General features: G+C 37.7%; 1 protein-coding gene across 2 annotated transcripts; it reads left to right on the top strand.

The window, feature by feature from the left end:
* Positions 1 to 726: 726 nt before the first annotated feature.
* LOC117173252 lies at positions 727 to 21,524 on the top strand. Of its 2 annotated transcripts, none has more exons than XM_033361720.1 (3): positions 727 to 863; positions 3,741 to 4,615; positions 20,866 to 21,524. In XM_033361720.1, the coding sequence occupies exons 2-3, from the start codon at positions 3,749 to 3,751 to the stop codon at positions 21,379 to 21,381; spliced, it is 1,383 nt and encodes a 460-aa protein (XP_033217611.1). In that variant the 5' UTR covers positions 727 to 863; positions 3,741 to 3,748; the 3' UTR covers positions 21,382 to 21,524. The 2 variants fall into 2 exon arrangements, with proteins under 2 accessions (XP_033217611.1, XP_033217612.1); XM_033361721.1 differs by having other exon boundaries at positions 3,730 to 4,615.
* The last annotated feature ends 81 nt before the right edge of the window (positions 21,525 to 21,605 follow it).

Raw genomic sequence — 21,605 nt, 5'->3', positions numbered from 1 at the left:
ATATATGTGTCTCAATTTTTTCTAGTGTCGAATAGTCTTAGTTATTGGCCGTTGAAAAGCAGTGTACCGGTAGTGGCGTTTTGGCCGTTTAAGGGTTAATGTGATCTTTATTTTGGTCTTCTCTCTAATTGAATTAAATTTATTTTTATTCGAAATAATTTAATCAAAGGCTGTTGAGGAAAAGGTCGTAACCTCAGAATTCAATTTCTTTACTTTACTTCACAAACAATACAATTAGAAATTTTCGCCCATATTTTGTCTCATTTCATTTCTTTTTTCGTAAAAATTCAAAATTTGTAGTATAAAATTTTATTTACCCAATTGATTAATTAATATTGTAAAAATTCATTTCATTAAAAAAATTATTTTTGACATTTTAATAATTTTCAATGAACAAATCTAAATTATTATTATTGTTATTCTACTTACTATGTATTAGATGTTACAGCTTTTATAAAACAGTCTTAAATAATAGTATTTTTTTAAAAGTGTGTATAGAAAAAATATTTTTTACTTTTCAAACATTCTTCATTATTGCACCTATCATTATTATTTATATTATATTTATTTACTATTCTATCAGTGTCTGAACATTAAATTTGACTTGAAAGTCGCGCCAATTTCAAAACAACTGATTCCGCTTTTGCGGCACCAATCAGAAACTGAGTAAGTGGTGACACAACTGTTCCTAGAGGAACTCTAGGGGTGAGCATAACTGCATATATGCAGAGTCTATGCGCACTTTGACATATATGTATGAATATGGTGCTCAGAGGAAATTCTATCTTATTTTTCGTTTTTTTATTTAAATAAAAACAAATCCAGAAGTCACGAATTTATTTCCAAGCGGAAGTGTTGAAAAGGTAAGAATTCGAGGTTTGTTTAAAACTTTTATTTCAATGTATTAAATCAAACATGTCGCTTTAAATAATTTATCAAATAATATAACCTAAAATACAAAGTGACAGTTCCAGACCCGATGTTGACAAACGTATATTTGTAATTAAATTCCACATTTCCCCAACTTCTGCTTATTATTTTCAAACAGTTATATTTCTTGTATCAGTTTCTGGTCCTTTACAAATGTAGCACCTCATCTTCAAGAAGTGTATGTCCATAAAGTCCATAACCTTAATTCGAATATATTTAGCAAATATTTTTCGGTGATTTTGATATAACGAAACCAACGAATAAAAATGATAATTTGTTGTACATTTTTTATTAAATTAATTAAACGAATTTATTTAACGAATTTTCATGCATTAAAAATAAAGTTTTGAAGAAAAAGTGAAAATTTATTGTAACGAAAGATTCTTTAATTTAGTGGTTGAATTAAAAAAATGTTAACTGAAAAATTGGGATATTATTGCAAAAATGTAAGTCATACATTTGGAATTTGGAAATTTATAAATTGCAAAAATTCACGAGTAAACAATGATATTTTATACCATTTCCATTTCAAATCATACTGATGTTTGAGAAAAGTGTAGGTCATGATGTCAGAATGATTTGCTATTTGGATATATCATTGTCAAGTAAAAATTAAGAGACACGAATTTTACCGATTAACAAAAAAAATGTAGTTTACTTTTTACAATCAAATAAGTACAATCTTGAAACTTGATTTTCTCAAATACTCCAAATTTTTATATTTTCTTTTGTATAGATAGTAATATGTACTCTGCCGTGATACTTAAAAAAACATCTACAAAAACAGCAAACCGTGATAATCGAAGAAAACTGTTAAAATCATTATTCGTGTAGACCGCTCATTTAAAATGACTTTTTAACCTTTCTTTTAATCGTTCTTGGAAAGCAGCCTTGGTGTTCGAAAGAAAGCAATTCTGCAATCTGACCAAATATTTATTTAATTAATCTTTCTTTATTTTCAAAAATAGCTATTATAGCTTTCAATAGCTTACCAAACATCGATATATAATATATCGATACAAACACAATTGTTTTTGTACCTTTCTTCAGCAATCAACAACTGGGCGAAGTAAATATATTGCTTCCTTTTCACAATTTTTATAATTATTTGTGTTCATTTTTTAATTTGTAATAATTTTATTTGTAGATACTACGTTTGCTGAAGTCCCATAATTTCAAGAAAGCAGTATATTTGAACTGCTTTCTTGCGTAACATCACGTCCTCTGAGACCCGGTCGGTGTTAAGCAAAAACGCAGTGTCTGAAAGATACTGTTTTCTTTCATAATTTTGGGTGCCGTATTCGAGCCTCCGTGTTACAATTCTTGCAGTTACGGAAAATTTTCTGTAGATACTGTTTTCTTACCTAACACGACTTGCCAGAATTAAAAGATGCGGCTTATTTGCAATAATTATTAAAAAATTATCTTTAATTTTATTATCAATTTAAAAAAATAATTTTCATAAACGGATTTATCTTTTTCTACGATTCCAACGATATAAAAAACTCATTTTCGATTTTTGGTAGATACTACTTTCTTAAATATCACGGTAGTACTATCAGGTATATTTTTTGAGCTGTGTTCCTTTTAAACTACTGCTTCATGTTGTAACACATTATTTTAAAATAATAAAAAAAGAATGATTTTGTTCATAATCACTAGCCAAAAGAGGAATGTGTGAGGACGATATTGGTTACAATTTAAAACAATAAAAACCTAATGCATTTTTTGTTAGTAGGCACCGCACCAACTACCTAACCCTTACCCAGCAAAAAAGATGGAATAGTATGTTGCATTACAAGTGATGAAATACAGCGACTACAACGAGTGTGAAGTGCCTGAGCGAAGCGAAGGCTGCGTTCACACGAGTTGTGGTCGTTGTGTTACATTCGTAATAGCAAATCTATTGCCCGCTCTATACGTATCGAAACTCGAAGACAAAATGTTTGAACCCTGTACTGCCGTACAAACTAAAAATATACGTAAGTGAAATTGCCGCTTAGAGTGCTTTTCTTAAACTTGGCAATGAAAAAGTCGACCTAAGCGACGATGTCACTTATGTATCTTTTTAGTTTGTACGGCAGTATAGGGATGCAAACACCGTGTTTCAACCCGCTCTACAAGTATCGAAACTTGAAGTTTCAATAGATGCGCAATGAAAAATATCTGAACCAGAGAATTTAAGAATGCCAATTCACGCGAATTGCAGTCTATCGATTTGAAAAATTTTCAATCGGTCTCATAAATTAAGTCATTTCAATCTATCACCAAATAGCCACCACTGATTCAGGAAAATTTCGTTGAATTATTTTTCTTTTTTGTAAACGAAAAAATCGGAACGGCATTTACGGGCTGATATTTGTATATTTCAGATAACTGGGCCATTAAATGTTTCGACTAAAAAATGAAAAATAGATTAATTTGATTTTCCTGAGTTTATCTTGCCTCCATGGTGGCCGAAAAAAAATTCGCGTGAATCGGCATTCTTGAATTCTCCGATTCAAATAATGTCCATTAAATCGATTCCATTAAATGTTTCGACTAAAAAATGAAAAATAGATTAATTTGATTTGCCTGAATTTATCTTGCCTCCATGGTGGCCGAAAAAAAATTCGCGTGAATCGGCATTCAGGCGTACAGACTTCATGTCGAGGGGACTAGCGCTCGATGATCGCTGGTCGATTTCGAGTAATAAACACGAGTTTGGCACAATAGACTTTGTAGTTTAAGCGCCAGAGGGTAATAATAACATCAAATAATCGAATAAGGCTTGAACAAGATTGTTATAGTTTGAAAAAGTTCATTTTTAGTTTTTCAGATGACGCGTGCGAGGAAGCGCACTTCGAAAATAGGGAAATGGTCTTCCAACGACTTACAAGCAGCTTTAAAAGCCATACAAGAAGGAAAACCAATGACTCAAGCATCCGCTTTATACGGAGTTCCTCGCACAACAATATACAGGAGAATAAAACGCAACAAATTTTCCGCTCCAAAAATGGGTCGCAAGTCCGTCTTCTCGACGGAACAAGAGGAAATCCTAACCAACCACATAAACACATTACAACGCACATCTCCCCTGAACTCCCAAAAAGTTCGAAAACTAGCTTTTGACCTTGCTGAGAAATTACAGCTTGATCATAATTTCAATAGAGAGAAACGGGAAGCTGGTCATGAGTGGCTATCATCTTTCCTCAAACGAAACCCGCGAGCTCGAATTCTGAGACGAGCTGCTGAGAGGATTCAAGGGACACAAGCAGTGAAAATTGAAAATCCTAATTCCTTCGATAATTTGGATGGAAATCTGCCTGCGATTGAAACTCAGGATGAGCTTAAGAAAGAAGAGGTATTCCTTAAGATGGAAGAGGAATTTCCCGAGGATTCAGAAATCCTGGATTTACATAATGATCCTCTAGAGATTAGTTCCGAGATTTTTGGGAGTAAAAGTTACAGAGGCTTAAAAGGCTCCAAGAGTATCAAACAACAAGTTGAGCATAAAGTTAATGGAAAATTCGAAATGAAGCTGAGAGTGCGGGAAAAGATGTCTGTTGTTGAAGAAGATACAAGTACTATAAGGACTCACTTGAACAAACAAACGAAGATTGTGGACAGAAGTTCATTCCTCGATCAGTTGGAGAGATCTAATCAGGTTGTTGTTGAAGAGAAGGATGACGCACCTGCACTGAAGGTACGAGCCTTTTTCTTTTGTATATGAATCTCAAAAATACGAGAAAACATAGATATTTTTATGTTAGCCTAAAGCGAAGCTATGAATCTTTCAGAAGATATCACAAAAAAGAGGATTTTATCAATACAAAAATTCTACATGTTTTGCACGTGGAATATAAAAATGTTGAAAGTTTAAAAATTCATTTTAAGCGAAACAGTTTAGTAAATGTATTTTCTCAAAATAATTGTTTGAATTTTCAGAATTTTCTGATTTCAAGTTCCGTCTTTTAATCTCATTATGTATACTTTTTACATGAAACGAACATCGTCTACCATATTTCTCAGTGAAGTTTTAGACAATCCAAGAATTCCGTCTTCATGCGATTTGCTAATTTTTGCAGGTAAAGGTTCCATTTGTCAATCCTTGTAAATTGACAATTTTATTTCAGTGCAGTTTTACTTTTTATGGGGATAAATCATTTTTAATTATTCTGTTTATTTTTATCAGAATTGTATATTAAGCAATATTATTTATGGGTCGTCCATATATTACATAATGCAATTTTCCGGGAATTTTGGACCCCCCTCTTCCATATGTAACGCTTTTCCGACTTTTCTTGTAGTTTTTCACCATTGTAACGCTAGGCTAGATTCCTCCCTCTTCCTAAAAGTGTTGCGTAATATATGGACGCTTTTTTTTGTAATATATCTTTACAGAATTAGCTCACTTTCTTGTATTTTGGAACAAAAGTATTTACTTTATATTTTTAAATCAAATAGAGGCCATACCAAAAATATTGTAAAAAGTTTATGTATCCAGTACTAGCCGACCACAAGTTCACAAGGTACATGCCAGAGGTGTTCGTTAATTTCTACAAAGTAGATAATTTAGGTAAAAGTAGGCCTTTCCATGCTACTGCATGTCGCGCAAAGTGTTTCAATCCCTTAAACAATTTTTTCGCTTCTACAATTTTTGTAAGTTACTTATTTTTATTCTGCTGCTTAATCTGGTTGCACATGATTACTTTTTGTCTATATTTTTATCTTGTATTGTTATTCATTTGTATCGACCTTAGGTCGAAAAACAAATTATTGAATAATAATAATGGCTCAGTTGGTTAGACACTCGGACTTCACCTCAGAGGTCCGGGGTTCGATCCCTGAGCCGGTACCTCTGGAAATTTTTCTATGTACCTTTACCGAGGTTCTGGTGGTTCGGAACCCATCTTAAGCTGTAGTAGGTTCCCCCTATCGTGTACTTGACTGCAACCCAGTCCGTCAATGATGGGGTAAAAACCAGGCTTTGTCCAATATGTCGAGGTAGACTTCTCTCATCAGATCACTTGATTGCATTATAAAAATGCGTCCGTGATTGATGATATATACCGGGACAGACCCGTGGTCGTCAACCCCGTGTCTTTCATAGAAGGAATAGTGCAATAAACCATACTTATTAAAAGTAAATAAGTGTTTGCATTTTTGCTTGTTACACGAAAGGCAAAGATAACATGTAAATGATTTTGACTTTCACTGTATTAAAAATATTTTAGAAGCTGATCACCGTGTTTCACCATTTTGTAGTTGTGCGCTATGTTTTGTGACAGGAAACAGTATCTTTTTATTAATGTTATGACATTTAATTTGTGATTTAACTTGAATGACTGCATTTATCAAATATGATAGGCTTAAAATTTTTGAAATTAATTTCATTTTAAATTTATATACCGTATACGCGAAGATTTTAAAAATGTCCGACCTTTTGGCGCAGAATATTTGAAGCTCGCTAGAAGTCGGAAAGCTGCTCGATCTCTGTTTCAAACGTCATTCTACGAGTGTTTCTTAAGTCGGAAAACTGACGTGAATATGTGGAAAGCAGTGCCCTATTTTTATTTTTGTGGTGTTTAATCTTTTATCCCACTCCCGGACTGGGAGCCCTAACCCTTGTAGTTCTGAAATTTAGGGAGGGTTATTTAAATCATGTACACGACTCTACTCCTATGTGGTTATACACAAGTAGCATCGGGATGCTTTATTCTAAAAGAAAAATAGTTTAAAATGTTCCTGATTACAAGTTTATATCCCTTACGAACTACCGCCTATCTCTACGGCAGCGAAAGAGATGGCGGGCTAAGCCAATTCACCTTCCACGTTCCTACGCTAGTCTCAACACAATCGTTGATACCTAACTTCCTAACTCCCCGTCACACCGAAAAGGGAGGGACACGAGAGAGAAAGAGAGAGGGAGATACATACATACATACAATTGTGCGTACAAGTGCAAATACAAAATTTTCTGATCTTGTCTGTATTTCCGTTGCGTAGTTATCGGGAAGCGTCGTTTACTACTTGTTCACTCGCGTGACACGGTACGCGAACTGTCACTCCACTCTAGTCCCTTAGTTTCACCTTAAAACTCGTTGTACACAGCTAATATATTTTTGAATTTATCAGATTTCCATCTATTGGTTTTTAAATTTAACGTCGCAAAAACACTCTTTGTTAAACACTGCCCTTCCGAAACACGTACTTATGGGAGTGACAACCCGTGTACCGAGTCTCGCGCGAGGTAAAATTCCGACGGGAAAGTTGAACTTTAATTCGAATCTTTTTTCTCGGACAATTATTCCGATATCGGGAAGAATTGATGAACGACTGCCTTGAGGTAACAGGTATGATGCACCTCATAGGCCATGGTGTTGATAGTTTGGGTAGGGTTTTTAGCAGTGTCTGTATTTTTGGCCTGGGAACTGTCATGGCCGGATGCGATCAGCGTGACCACAGTTGCTGAGTTTCCAAAATTTGTGCAACTAAGATTTCCTGCCAAGCATGTGCAGTGTTGCTAAGTCACTAAGGTGAAAAGATCTGAATAATTGTTTGAATCAGAATTCCAGTAATTATTCGGCTGATTTAGAATTTTTTAATGGTAGGCTCTTCTTGTAGTTTAGTGAGTTTCGAAATCAAATTGGTTCTTGATAAAAATATTAGGCTAATTGATTTTGAGAAGGAATGGGTGAAGTTACTGTCAGAATTACCAATATTTTTGGAATCTTGATTTTCATTATGTGATTTGAAATTTTGAAATTTGGGTGGATAACCGAAAGTGATTGATTTTATCCTTATGGATTTTTAATATTTATTAACAATTGACATTGTTAAGTATCATTTAGTGGTCTCGTGGAACGCTGAGAGTATCCGGCGAGCATGAGTGGCAAGAGGTGGCACGAGTTCCTGGGCGAGGAAGGAGGTGAGGACCGTTACCATTATTCAGTCTGGCAATTATGAGAATTTGGGGCGATGAAGGGGGTAAATCAGCGATCTATGCAGGTTATAGTGTCTGCTTCGGCATTCTTATCCGCCATGTTGCTGAAGGTAGATTGTTGAATGAAGTTTCATTCATGTCCTTGGAAGAGTGATACTTAGAATTTGTATCGTCACTGACAGAAAGTTCATATTGAGCTTTGCCTGACGAATTTTGAGGTGGTTCCAGATTGACATGGACCGTGAGCTTTTCTAAAGTAGGCGGGGAAGATAGTTGAACAGGCTGCTCTTGAAGTTGAGATTCAACGGCTATTATTTATGAAAAGGATTGCTTCCTTCTCGGGGTCGTTCGGACACGGCGACATGGACGGAAGGTTAACGCTTATTAGCAGTAGTACTAGACTGGCATAGGACATCCTCCTTACACAGGCTTACATCCTCCTGGGAAATTGATGGGATTAAACCTGTTATCTGTGTTGATTTTTGGGCTTGTTGTAATTTTGAAGATAATTACGAAAGGTTCAAATGAATCTATGATTCGTATACGGTTACAATTTGTTTGTGAATGGGTTCGAATCTTGGTAGGGTTACCATGGTTGTTTTAAGGTTACACCCTAGTGCAATTTGGATCACTCCCAGGCCTTGCAGATTAATATGACGAGATGGTTCTGTAGGGCAATGGAGCTCGGCATCTATTGCATTAGGTGTTGAATATATCCAAGCACTTAAAGATGGTATGACATGCCTGGGCATGAAAGGTATTTATTTATTCTTTTACATAGGGAATGCTCCACCTGGGTTATCAGCATGTACGTGCACAGAGTCTCTTCCATGATCAGGTATGTAAATTTTGATAACACGTATGCCCTTCCCGTTCTGTTCCGTAAAATCGACTGTTGTACAGGAAGTGAATACATTTCATAAATGGTGTATTCGACTTTATCAATTATTGGAATGTCCAATATAATGTACAGTGTACCATTTTTGCATTTAATCGTTAACACGGCGACCTTGGCAACTCCTCAATGCTCACATGTGGTCCTGCAATTGGAAAGGCCACTTTGGGTGCGTGGTCCTGGATGTCGCGATATATTGTTTCTAGTTATTCAGATATTAGTAATGCTGGATTTAGTTTTCCTTTTCTTGCCTTCTGAACATTCCACTAAGGTGTGTTAGGATAAATATTGAGCTCGGCCTGCAACTGCTATTGTCGATGTTCGTGCATTTCGGTAATCTAGTGCAAGTGCTCCAGTTGAGATCGGCTAACATGTGTTTTTCGACCAACCATGTGAGACAAATTCGCTTGAGCAAGATTAAGGTCATCGATTTTCGTTTCCATGGCCTGTCCGTCTTCGAAGGTCAACAAGCCTGCTACCGGTCCTACGATTCCTCCTATGAATTCCAGCATTCGGGTGGTCCTTCGTGCTCGCATGTTGATCGGCAAAGACGAGAGTCGATTTTTATTGTCTTGATACGCCAGTTCGCGGATCTCTCTGTCTATGTCCCTTCTGATTCGTTCTGCGATTTCAATTTTATTCTGCATATTGTGATCTTGGATGACCTGCATGCAGACTTCTTTCAATTCAGGCGGGCAATAGGTTACCAGTGACTGGTACCGGTTCTGTATTTCTATCAAATTATCCTGGAATCTGTTGACATGCAGGAAGGTGTTAATCCTCCAATGGCTAATAATTCGCTTCATGGGCCCTTGGTTCTCGTAGAAGATGCCAGTACCGACCTGGAACGGGAGATGCTGGTATCTTGGTCCTGCTGAAAGCGTTGATTGTGGGTATGATATACATGATCACTAAAATTAGTGATAGGATATGACGGTATATGGCTTCCACGTTTAGTTCCTAAATCATATTTATAATTATATGGTAGTGATATTGTAAGTATCTAATAGTATTCCTAACAATAGGTTACCAAGAGCTTATCGGCATGCTTTGTAAATCTTGTACCATCATCGGCTTCCAGAATTACATTGTGCTTTTCGGTGAAACCCACGATCGTATAAGTTCCAGTAGCACGTTTGTCAAATTTATTCTTCCTAACATCCTTGAAAATCACCAACCTTTACGTTCAGTGGCCTTGGCTTTTCGTCATAACGCCCCTTCGACGTTTCCTTAGCTTTTATCATGTTTCCTGCTGCAATTTTCTGAATTTCGCTTAGCCTACTTATCAAATCGCTTAGGTAAGATCCATAGGTTTCTAGCCTATCCTTAGATGGAAAGGAGCTAGGCATGCGCGCCTCTTCCCATATATTAGTTCAAAGGGGGTGAAGTTGGTAGACTCGTGTACCGATGTGTTATACGCGAAAATTACAAAGGGTAACAACCTATCCAAATCATCGTAATCTTTCGCGTAATGTTTGATATAATCGGTGAGTACGATATGATTACGTTCCAGAGAACCATTAGTTTGGGGTGGTATCTGGACGTAGTAATTCCCTTTACCCCGAATACTTTGCTTAGCTTGCGCATCAACCTGCTTACGAAGCTTCCTTCTCGATCCGTGAGGATACAACGTGGGGTCCTGTATTGCGCGATTAAATGCGTTGCTACCTCGCGTGCGATTGTATCTGTTTTGATGTCGGGAACTGGAACTGCTATGCACGTGTACGTGCCCTTATGAGCTTATTTTGTAGACAGCTCATACAGTGCCTAATGTATTCGTTAACGTCATTCCGCATACCCGGCCAAGTGTATCGTTCCCGCATCCGTCGGTGAGTCTTGGTAACTCCCTTGTGTCCTCCGTAAAGACTATTATGGAATTCCGTAATGATTATGGGTCTTAGTGTCTTCGGTGGGACTTCCAGCTTGCCGTGACATAGGGTAATAGTAACATTAGCACCCCGTTATGTGTCGACCAGTAGTTCGGACATTTTGTTCTCAGGTAAAGTACCCAGCAGATCTTCCGATGTACATTCAGGGTATTCCTCGTTGGTTACCTTCTTCCATTCTATTATTGTCGACGTTCGGAGTTGAACTGGCAGCGGATACTGTTTATATTCCTTGAATTGAAGTGTCCACGGAAGGATTCTAGAAACGCGTTTAGTCCAGCGGGAAGAGGATCATCCGCGTTGGTGCATGTATTCATGTCTTGTAAGGAGAGTAACAATTCTTCGTCATCCTCTCCTTCCGAAACCGCCGCTCGCTCTATTCGAGGTGCTTCCTCTCGGTGGACTTCTTCAAGTCCTTCCTTGTCCCAGAAGTAGGACTGATGGGCTTCTAAAGATTGATCAAATTTGCATATGGATTGTTGAATTTCTGTCCCTTTCATGATAGATTTGAACGGTGTTGTTCCCGTGTCTTTATCATTCTGATCGTTATTGCAGTCCTCGCTATCGTTACTGTCTTCACTACTCTCGGCGGGAGGACTAACATAAATTATAGAGTCTGCTTGACCGGTAAGCCTAGTGACACTATGTTCCTTTTCAAAGGTACTAGAGTCTGGGGCATGATTGTCTTGGGCATCATTGCTCATGTTGATCCCCATTTGCGCTAGGTAATCAGCCATCTCATTGCCCTCGATCCCTTGGTGACCGGGGACGTGGTTCCATGTCACATCAAGGCCCTCTAGGGCTTGGACTTCTGCGGCGTTGTTCATTTGTCTCCCTGTGGCGGGTTGAGATATATTCCACGGATGATCGTGGCCGAAGCACACGCCTATCCCGCCTTCTGGTTCTCCTCTTTTGTTGTAGGTGCATGCTCCGTCTACATATACATCGTTGGTTTTATCGCATCAACTTGGAAAGCATGGGTTGAGTAGTGTTGCGGGCGCACTTTGAGGTGGGTGATCTTCCGCAGGCATTGGTGGATTAAAGTCAATACTAGGGAGAACACACTGTTTTTTTCGGCACATCCGAGGATCTGACTTCGCACTACCTTCACTTTCGGAAGACGCATCATCGCCTGATGAAGATCCGGGGTTAAATGCGGCAGCCTTGAGACTCGTTATTTTTCTCCTTCGTTTCTTGAGTCTACTGGCTATACCACTTTCATTGACCTCCTTAATCTTCATGTGAAGGGGTGGTTTATAAGGTTTATCTAAATTTTTGTTTTCGGTCATCTTAGACATTTTTCTTCCACCGGACGCGGACACATTTCCGGTGGTCGATGGCATTAAGTTCCTTCTTTCCGAGCTCTTGGTATGTACGGGGGTTAGTTTTAGAATGGATTGTGGCCTCCTGGAGCTGGTTACTGTCGGTGTCGTAACATTACCCGTGGCCCTGTTGGTAGTCACGTCGTTTATAACCCGATACTTCTTTACCCCCGAGGCGTCCATGTTTTTGGGAACTATCATAAGTTGTGCTTTATGAGGTGATTTCGAATGGCAGATAACACCGATTTTCAGTTGCTTTTCTATTTGAAGGTCAATTTTCTCGAGTGCATCTTGTGGATCACGATATGGCTTCCTCGATGTCACTGCATCATCTACCGTGGGAATTCGATATCTCCTGTGGTGGTAGAGTCATCTTAACTTCTTTTTCAGCGGTATTATAGGTGTTAGCATAGCGAGTGCCATTAGTGTTCTTCATTACTCCTTCGCATATATATACCTTCTGGTGTATTGACTGGTGCGGTATCCTTCCAGTAGGTCTTGATTGACTAGCGGTATTTCGACTGGTTGTTTTGTTCGTGGTCCGATTTTTAGGATTCGATTGAAAGACTTAATTTCCTTCCTAAGATCTCTCTTGGCTTCTATAGATTCAAGGTCAACAAATGGTATTGGCTTTATGGGGTCGGATATCACAACAAAGATGTTGTGTCGAAACGATACTTGCGCTTGTTCCTCCCTTAGGTTTGGGCGGCCTATAATGCCATCAGCCGATATGGGAAAGATGTCTTCTACGACGTGGAACTCAACTGGCTTGCCAAGAATGGTGAGTCGCATTGTGCCAAGCGTTTCGACTAAATCAGTCGTGATTCCAGAGACTCTAATAGGATCATCTCCTACGATTAGCAAATCTTGTAAAGCTCTAAGTTTTATTAGGTTGACATCGGACCCTGGATCTACTAGAAAATGAGTTTCCGAGTACCTAAGCTCTGGAGAAGTTAGTCCAACAACTGGTGAGTCTTCCTTTTCTCGTCCAGCTCTGAGGACCCGCAATGGTCCTCCAGAAATTGTACGGTTCTGGGACGCTCTCTGGGAGTCGGACTCGCTGTTGCGTCCATACGGCGAGTCTCCTTGTTGTTTAAATAAGGCTTCGGTGAGATGGGCCTGGATAATTTCCAAGTGTCTGGAGCCTGTCCGCTAATAGCTACTGGTCCTTTTGTGTTATCATGAGAATAAGCTGGAAGCGGAAGGTATGGTAGTGGATAGGGATAACCGTAGCCTGGAGGGAGTAAATTTTGAAAAGTGTAAGCAGGTGCATATGGAGGGTTGTCGGCTGAATGAGTTGGGGCACGCTCTGGACTTGTTTCCTCATATTGCGATAAATGGTAGGTAGATGCCGAAGTTGCCTTTGCTTTGTCGGCATATCGTTGCCTCTTTTCAACATGTAACGCGTGCTCGTAGGACTCATGCAAATCTTTGGGGTTGCGGGTATCTACGAAAGTTACCATTTCATCGGATAGTCCTCGAATGTAGGCGTCTAAAGCGCAGTCCGTTACCGGTTCCATCATAATTGTTGTATTATCCGTTGGCGACGGTTATTTCTCGTCTAAGGAATGCTTTGCTCCGCTAAGTAATCCTTAGGTGCAATCATAATAGTCGTTAACGCTTTCTGTTTGCTTCATTCACAGATTCACTATCCATTCGAAGTATCATTGGTACTCTGCTTTGTGGGTGCGAATCGTTTCTTTAACTGGTTAATGAAGTCTTGGACTTTATTGAAGGTTTTATCGCGCACGCTTTCTCTAGTAATTCTTTTCAGCTTGCTAAGAACTATTTTTACAAAGGACTGTTCGGAGGTTTCGTTCACGTAGATCGACCCATTTGCCACATCCTGAATAAAGTCCTTTAGAGGGGGTTTTTGCCATCAAACGTAGGGATATGGAAGGTGCACTGCAGCAGGGCGATCCCCTCCAGTTTTATTTTAATCCGCGTTCGGACTGGCGCCATCGTTCGGCATTATTTACCTTCTAGCCTCGAACTGGGTTCACGTAAAATAGTCGGTGAGAGGGTCTTCAGTTAATCTTAAGTAACCCGTTTGCCTTTTCTTACCTTAATTCACGAAAATAACTCTCTTATTATACAAGGATTTAAAAACAACTTTTAATATTATCGGAAAATAGGGAGAGCGAGCCTGCATTTATCTTTTAATTAGTGACCTAATGGACCTTACCTTCTACCGAGTGTGATCGCACTACATATAGGATACCTTTGGAGAGCTCTTAGTGTGACCTTTTGTACGCAAGACATTTGTAACCCCCTCTGGGTACGTCATGCACTTTAGTAAGATTGGTGTGCAACTTTCGATTTCCAATCGTGTGGAAATTTTCTCTTTCTTTGAAAGAAATAAGGTCATTTTTTGTCTTAAAGTCCGCCTCGTTATTCTCTATCTCTCTCGTATCCCTACCCGGCAGTCAAAAGAGGTCCCACGAATTTGATTGTATCAAATCTTCTAATCCTTAGAGAACCCGACGAACCCCCTTTTTTATTTATTTTTTTTATTGATGTTCTAACTCTGAAAGCGATTTTAAGTAATCGTGGATTTCTCTTTGAGCCCTTTCTTTCCAGATTTCCTCCTCAATGTCGATTCCGTTATCAGAGAAGCGTATGTTCACGGGGATGATAATTATTTCCCCTTTGGGTTGGACTACTTCCTTTACTTCGTGGACAAGTAACTTGTCAGCCAGGAAACTTTCTGCTAGTAATTGCTGTTTAAGCAGTTCTTGGCTCCCTTTTACCTGTCTCCCTCCCCTAGGTTTAAACTTCTTTTTCCGTTTTGAGTCATCCATTTTGTTTGCTACTCATGCTGGATAGTAATAAAAGCTAAACTGATCCCCCTCTTTAATCCTCAGACTGTTTCGACTGGCCCTTAGGCTCGTCTAGACTCCCTGTATTTCAAGTTGATTGTATTAATTTTGAATGGCACTGATAATAGTTGACCAAATATTTTCCAATGTTATTTCGGAAATAAAATTGGAAAAGTCTTTGTCGATTCTTGTGTATGGATATTTGATGTTTCTACAGTCGCAGCGACTCTATGCCAACTCATCCTAGGATCCCGTTAACCCTTGGGTGCCCTAAAGGGATCAGTGAAGAGATGACCTCAAAGGACAGGGTTGTGCCAAATACAGTGATTTATATAGCACCTATTGTTTGCAAACGGTATCCTACAACTGTATGTTCAATGGGGGCATATCTCGTGAACCCTATCAAAAGCGTTTCTTCCGAGATAAAATTTAATTCGGTGCTGGCGCACAAGGATGACCTCAGCTCAACGCCCCGGAATGGGTGAGAAAATTAACTAATCCCGGTAGGAATCCGCCTTTCAGGTGCAGTCATTAAATCTGAAGCGAAGGGAGGCATCAGTGCGGTGTGCCTCTGGGGTCCTTCTGATTCTATAAAATGTACGCAGAATCGGTAACACCCTTAGCTAGCCCAATCCACTCCTTGATTCTTAAATTGAAATTGTTAATCGGAAATCATCCAGGGGCTGGCCTGGATCCTAGGGGAGATTTCAGCTGGCCGTTAGGCTTGTCTGTTCTCCTTGCATTTTCGCTGAATAACTTTAATTTAACAAGATTATTCTAACTATAGGATTGAAAGTGATTTAGTTTAATTTCATTACAAAATGCTATAATAATCGGCAAAATATTTTCTAATTTTATTGCAGAAAGAAAATCGGAAAAGTTTCTGTCGGTTATCTATATAATCTAAAACATTTTTCTACTAAACTCAAAAGCAAACAAATCACTTGAAAGCATTCCAGTGCTGGCCCTTAGGCTTGCAGCTTGAACCTTTGGAGAAGTTTCGACTGGCCGTTAGGCTTGTCTAGACTCCCTGTATTGCAAGTTGATTGATTTGATTTTAAGGGTTTATAATAACCAAACAATTGTCTCACGTTTTATTTAATAAATAAAACCAGAGAAATTATTTCAGTTATTATGTAACTCAAGCATTCATGTAATCAGCAGTGAGTGACACCATTCTTTTCTTTAAAACACAAATTATTTTAAATGGTTTCGAAGAAAATGTGCTAGAGGGAAATAGGGTTAAAAATCCCATCACTGGCACCAAGTTTGTTACGAGCGAGTAATCGGTTACGGGGGTTGAGTTGCCCGTTAGGCCTTACCTTCCTTATTGCTCGTTGCTGGAGGTCCCAAACCAATAGACTACCCTTGATGGGAGTGCCCTATTTTTATTTTTGTGATGTTCGATCCTTTATCCCACTCCCGGACTGGGAGCCCTAACCCTTGTAGTTCTGAAATTTAGGGAGGGTTATATTATCATGTACACGTCTCTACTCCTATGTGGTTATACACAAGTAGCATCGGGATGCTTTATTCTAAAAGAAAAATAGTTTAAAATTTCACCTTCCACGTTCCTACGCTAGTCTCAACACAATCGTTGATACCTAACTTCCTAACTCCCCGTCACACCGAAAAGGGAGAGACGTGAGAGAATGAGAGAGAGAGAGAGAGATACATACATACAATTGTGCGTACAAGTGCAAATACAAATTTTTCTGACCTTGTCTGTAGTTCCGTTGCGTAGTTATCGGGAAGCGTCGTTCACCACTTGTTCACTCGCGTGACACGGTACGCGAACTGTCACTCCACTCTAGTCCCTTAATTTCATCTTAAAACTCGTTGTACACAGCTAATATATTTTTGAATTTTTCAGATTTCCATCTATTGGCTTTTAAATTCAACGTCGCAAAAACACTCTTTATTAAACACTGCCCTTCCGAAACACGTACTTATGGGAGTGACAACCCGCGTACCGAGTCTCGCGCGAGGTCAAATGCCGACGGGAAAGTTGAACTTTAATTCGAGTCTTTCTTCTCGGAAAATTAGTCCGATATCGGGAAGAAGTGATGAACGACTGCCTTGAGGTAACAGGTATGATGCACCTCGTAGGCCATGGTGTTGATAGTTTTATTTTTATGACCATCAAATTACAATAAAATAAAAATAAAAAACAAAAATAAATAAATTTGTATTACCAACGTTTCGATACTCGTCCAGTACCCTTAACAAGGCAAGAAAATTTTAAGTGGTAGAAATTGACAGCACCCACGAACAGGTGCTCTCTCTTTGATACCTGAGAATCGAATGAGGGTCAGTAGTTCAATCTGTTGTAAACACAATATAAATATCTGTCACAATTACATCAGAAACAGAGAAAGTAAAAGAAAAACAGAATTCATGAAACAGCTACGTTATATGTAATTAATCATATTAGCACAACTTTTGTTTAACCCATCCAAATCGGTTTTTAAATTAATAGATAACTTTTTTTGTTTTTTAATATAAAGCATTTCCATGAATTTCCTCTTTCTCTCATTACTTTCACTATGCAAAATTTGAACATTATCCCAGTCAAACTCATGGTCGACATCAACAAATGCCTTTGTATGTCTGGCAAGAACACTTTTATAACGGCGTCCTAAACGAACATCATTTTTGTGCTCCTCTGTCCTAGTATTAAGAAGTCTCCCAGTTTGTCCCACGTAATTCATCTCACAGATCCTGCAAGTAATCTTAAACACAACACCACCCTTTTCAAAGTTATCCAAAGGATCTTCGCAAAAATTTATTTATGAATCCATTTTAAATGGAATGCGGAAAATAGTATGAATTTTAAATTTTTTAACGTGAGTTTAATAGTTTTAGAAATTTGACCAAAAAATGGAAGAACAAAGGTATTCAACGAACTATATTCCTTTAACTCTTCCTGATTATCTACAAGCAAATTATTAATCTCTTTGTTTTTGATTTGTTGAACTCTAATTGCAATATGTTTCTCAATTAACTCCTTTGGATAGTGATTCAGAAAGAGGATATTCCTAACAATATTCAAATTTCTTGTGTGAAATGAATAATGGGACAAACCTAAAGCTCTGTCAACTAAGTTTTTAATTACTGCAATTTTGTTTTGCAAGGGATGAGCAGAAATGAAATTAAAAATTCTACCTGAATATGTACTTTTTCTGTACCAATTGGTAATAATATTACCATTCCAACCCTTAATTACTTCTATGTCCAAAAAAACTGATTTTATAATCCTGTTCTATTTCATAAGTAAATTGAATTTTTGGATGAAAACTGTTAAAAGTATCAATGATAATCTGTAACTTCTCTAGAGGAAAACATAATAAGGTATCGTCGACAAACCGAAAATAAAAAGGCAAAACAAAATCTAATTTCCCAAAAACAAAAACCTCCAAATCTTCCATCCCTAGTTCTGCCAAAATAGGAGAAATGACTGAACCTATGGGAGTACCAGACTTCTGTCTATAGAAAGATCCATTAAATTTAAAATAAATTGACTCTATAATAAAAACTATCCCTTCAATAAAATCTTTTTGACATAAACGAGTACGGGTTTTTATATTAGTCCATCTATTTAAAATTGTCTTTTTAACTAATTCAAGGGGTATACTCGGAAACATTGCAATAACATCCAAAGAAAGCATTACATGGTCATCCGGAACCCTTTTTTGAAATTCCCAGCTATTTTTGACATTATATTTAGAAGTTGTGATAGAGTCCTTGAGAATCAAATTAAAATTTTGTTCTAAAAATTTGGTGGGAGTATTAATAGTTGAAGTAACTATTTTTAAGGGATAGCCATCTTTGTGAATCATGATCAGAAAGCAAATTCTCCATATCTCTGATATAATTCGATTTTTTCATGCAAACAGTAATACTGCCTTTATCAACATTCATGCAAACCACATCAGGGTTGCTTCTAAGAAACTCTTTCGTCATCATGAAACCTTTAGAAATTCTACGATCAATATAACTGATATGCAAACTATTTTTCTCAACAAAGCTCTTTGACAAGTGTAAAACCTTGTTTCGGAAATCCTGCTGATCCAAAATAGGAATTTTGTGTATATTTGATTCAACATCTTTTACTATTTCTATCATTTGTTGTGCCTTAGTTTTTATCACAAGGTTACTAAAACCTTGACCTAATCTGAGAATATCTGTGACTGAATCAGGAATTTGAATAACTGTCAAATTAACAAACCAAGGATCTTTACCTCCTTCTTCAAAAATCCTATGTAAATTTAAATTTTGTTCTTGAACACTAGTTTGCTGATGAATTAAATTTGAAAGTTTGTTATCATGTTTTACATCGCTGCTTAAAAATCTTGGATTGAGGAGAATCTGATGCTTTAAAAGATTAATAATTTCATTTTGTTGCAAACAAACTTCTAATTCACTTCTTATTTTTCCTAATTTTTTTTTCAGATTACAATAGGATTTTTGTGTATTCGTTGTGGTCCAAATTTGGTCGTTGGATTCTTGTTTTGTTTAACAGGATTTTGCATAAATTTTATTGAGCCAAACTAAGCTTCACACAACTTTTTGCTAGAGGACTTTTCTGTTTATTTTGTTGTGTACTATCACATAGTATAAAGGGTTGTATAGGTGTTGGGACGAGTGCGGGATTTTATCGGGAGCAAGCGCATTTTCCTCGCAAGTGTCTTAGCATTTCGTTGACACGCGCCACCAAGAGACCCGATGATCAGAACGACTAGTTTAATAAAATACCTCCCTTATAACTCCCTCTTTTTCTTTTCATTTCCCTTGGTTGTGATTTCCTTCGTTCCAGTATATGCGGCCCTTCATATTTTCGACCATTGACTCTTTTTCTCTAAGAGCGTTTGGTAGACTGGTATCAGGCCTAGTACCGTAAGAGTGAGAGAGATGGCAATAAAGCACTCTCAGTGCTGTATTGTGCCTTTGGATGTACGTTGTTCATGTGTGGGCTGGATAACCAGATGAAACCCTTAATGCCTGACTTCAATCCGGTTGATTTGGGGAAAGCCAACGTTAGCTTATTCGACATCAACTGATCTTTCACATTTCTGTAAAAGATGCCGTGCATCATCTTTTTGAGAAGCTATTTGCGGAAGTTGATCTCCTCTGCTATCTTAATCTAGGCCTTCAGGAGTGAGTCCTCGAGCTAGATGTTTGATGCATTTTGCTCACCCTGACATTGAAGTCAATGCCAAGTGTATCAGCAGCCTTCAACGTTCCTTTGTATAGAAACGCTCTTTTGCCCACTTTTTCGTGTTTCCTGACCATTTTAAGAAGAGAGTCTCGTTCAGTTGTGGCTGCAATTGCTGTATACTTAGAATACTCCCGTTGTAAAGACGTTCTAAGTTCAGTATGCTACGAACATCTTGAAGGCAGGAGATGTTAAGTCGCGGAACAGACGACTCAAGGTGCATGCTTTTTTTATGTGCATAAACTTTCGTATACCGATACCGAGGGATATAGGCTCGTTCTTCGTCCATGGAAGCACTCCAAATACATAATTTACTACTGGGACAGCAAGCATGGCCGTCTTCGAACAATTTGATGGTCCAGAGGTCGGATTTCAATCCATTTCAACCAGGTCTTAGGCTTTAAGAGTTTAAAAATTTTAATTTAAATGATCTTGACAATTTTTTGTAAGCGGGGAAAACCCGGTAATTTTTCTAGTCCACTGTAGGGCTCACGCTATAAAAACTCAGGACCAGATTACGGTCGTAAATTTACTAGAAAATTTTTTTGCCAAATGCCTTATTTATAAATAACAAACGTTTCGACAAAAAATAGCCGAAAGAAGGCAGGAAAACAGCACATGCATTTTATTTTAATTTAGTTTTATGCTGTTAGTAGTATGTTGATCATTTTCAAAGATTTCCCATCTTCTGATAGGCCCATATTTCAACTCGCATTCTCATTGCATGTTCTTGTTTTTTTTCAGGGTACAAAAAATTCCTGGATTTCTCGTTTCACCAGATATCCCGATCAAGAATTTTGTTGATCTTTTGATATTAAAAAATCTCCATGTAAAATATTTTAATTTTTTATATTTATTTATAACATTTTTTAGAAGCGGTCAAAAAGAAGCACGAAAACAGCTTCTTGGACTGCCAAGGATTTGAATGCGGCTCTACAGGAATTAGCACAAGGGAAAACGATGACAGCAGTTTCAGCTTTACACGGCGTTCCCCGTACTTCAATTTATAGAAGATTGAAGCAGAAAAACTTTTCCTCACCAAAGCTTGGCCGAAATTCCGTCTTTACACCGAAACAAGAACAGTGCCTAGCTGATTACATTTTAAAAGTTTCGAAATATTGTCCCATGAATACGACACAATTACGGAGAATGGCTTTTGAATTAGCTGAGAAATTGAATCTAGACCACAATTTTAACAAAGAGATAAGACTTGCAGGAAGAGATTGGTTGGCAGGGTTCTTTAAACGTAATCCTACCGCGGATTTCAAAGGCAAACAAAAGTATTATGAAACAGACATTCAACAAAGTGAAAAGAAAATTTATTTCTATAATTTTGATGATTTGGTTAAATCTTTTCCATCTCTGGAATGCCAATCAGTTGATGTTTAGTTGCAGAATGTGTGAAATCAAATTTGATGGTTAAGAAATTGTAATTTTAATATTTTGTTGTTGTTATGTTCGGTTAAACAAATTGTGGCAAGCGTGTAATTTAGTTTATCTTGTACTATAGTTGTAATAAATTATAAAAAATATTATCGGAGATTTTTCAGTTTCATAAGGGTCTTTTAGATTTTTAAATAATTCAATAAAGATATACATATATATACACATAT

This window comes from Belonocnema kinseyi, chromosome 5, assembly GCF_010883055.1.
Source record: "Belonocnema kinseyi isolate 2016_QV_RU_SX_M_011 chromosome 5, B_treatae_v1, whole genome shotgun sequence".
NCBI classification, from domain to species: Eukaryota; Metazoa; Arthropoda; class Insecta; order Hymenoptera; family Cynipidae; genus Belonocnema; species Belonocnema kinseyi.
This window is presented reverse-complemented; position numbering and strand designations above follow the sequence as displayed.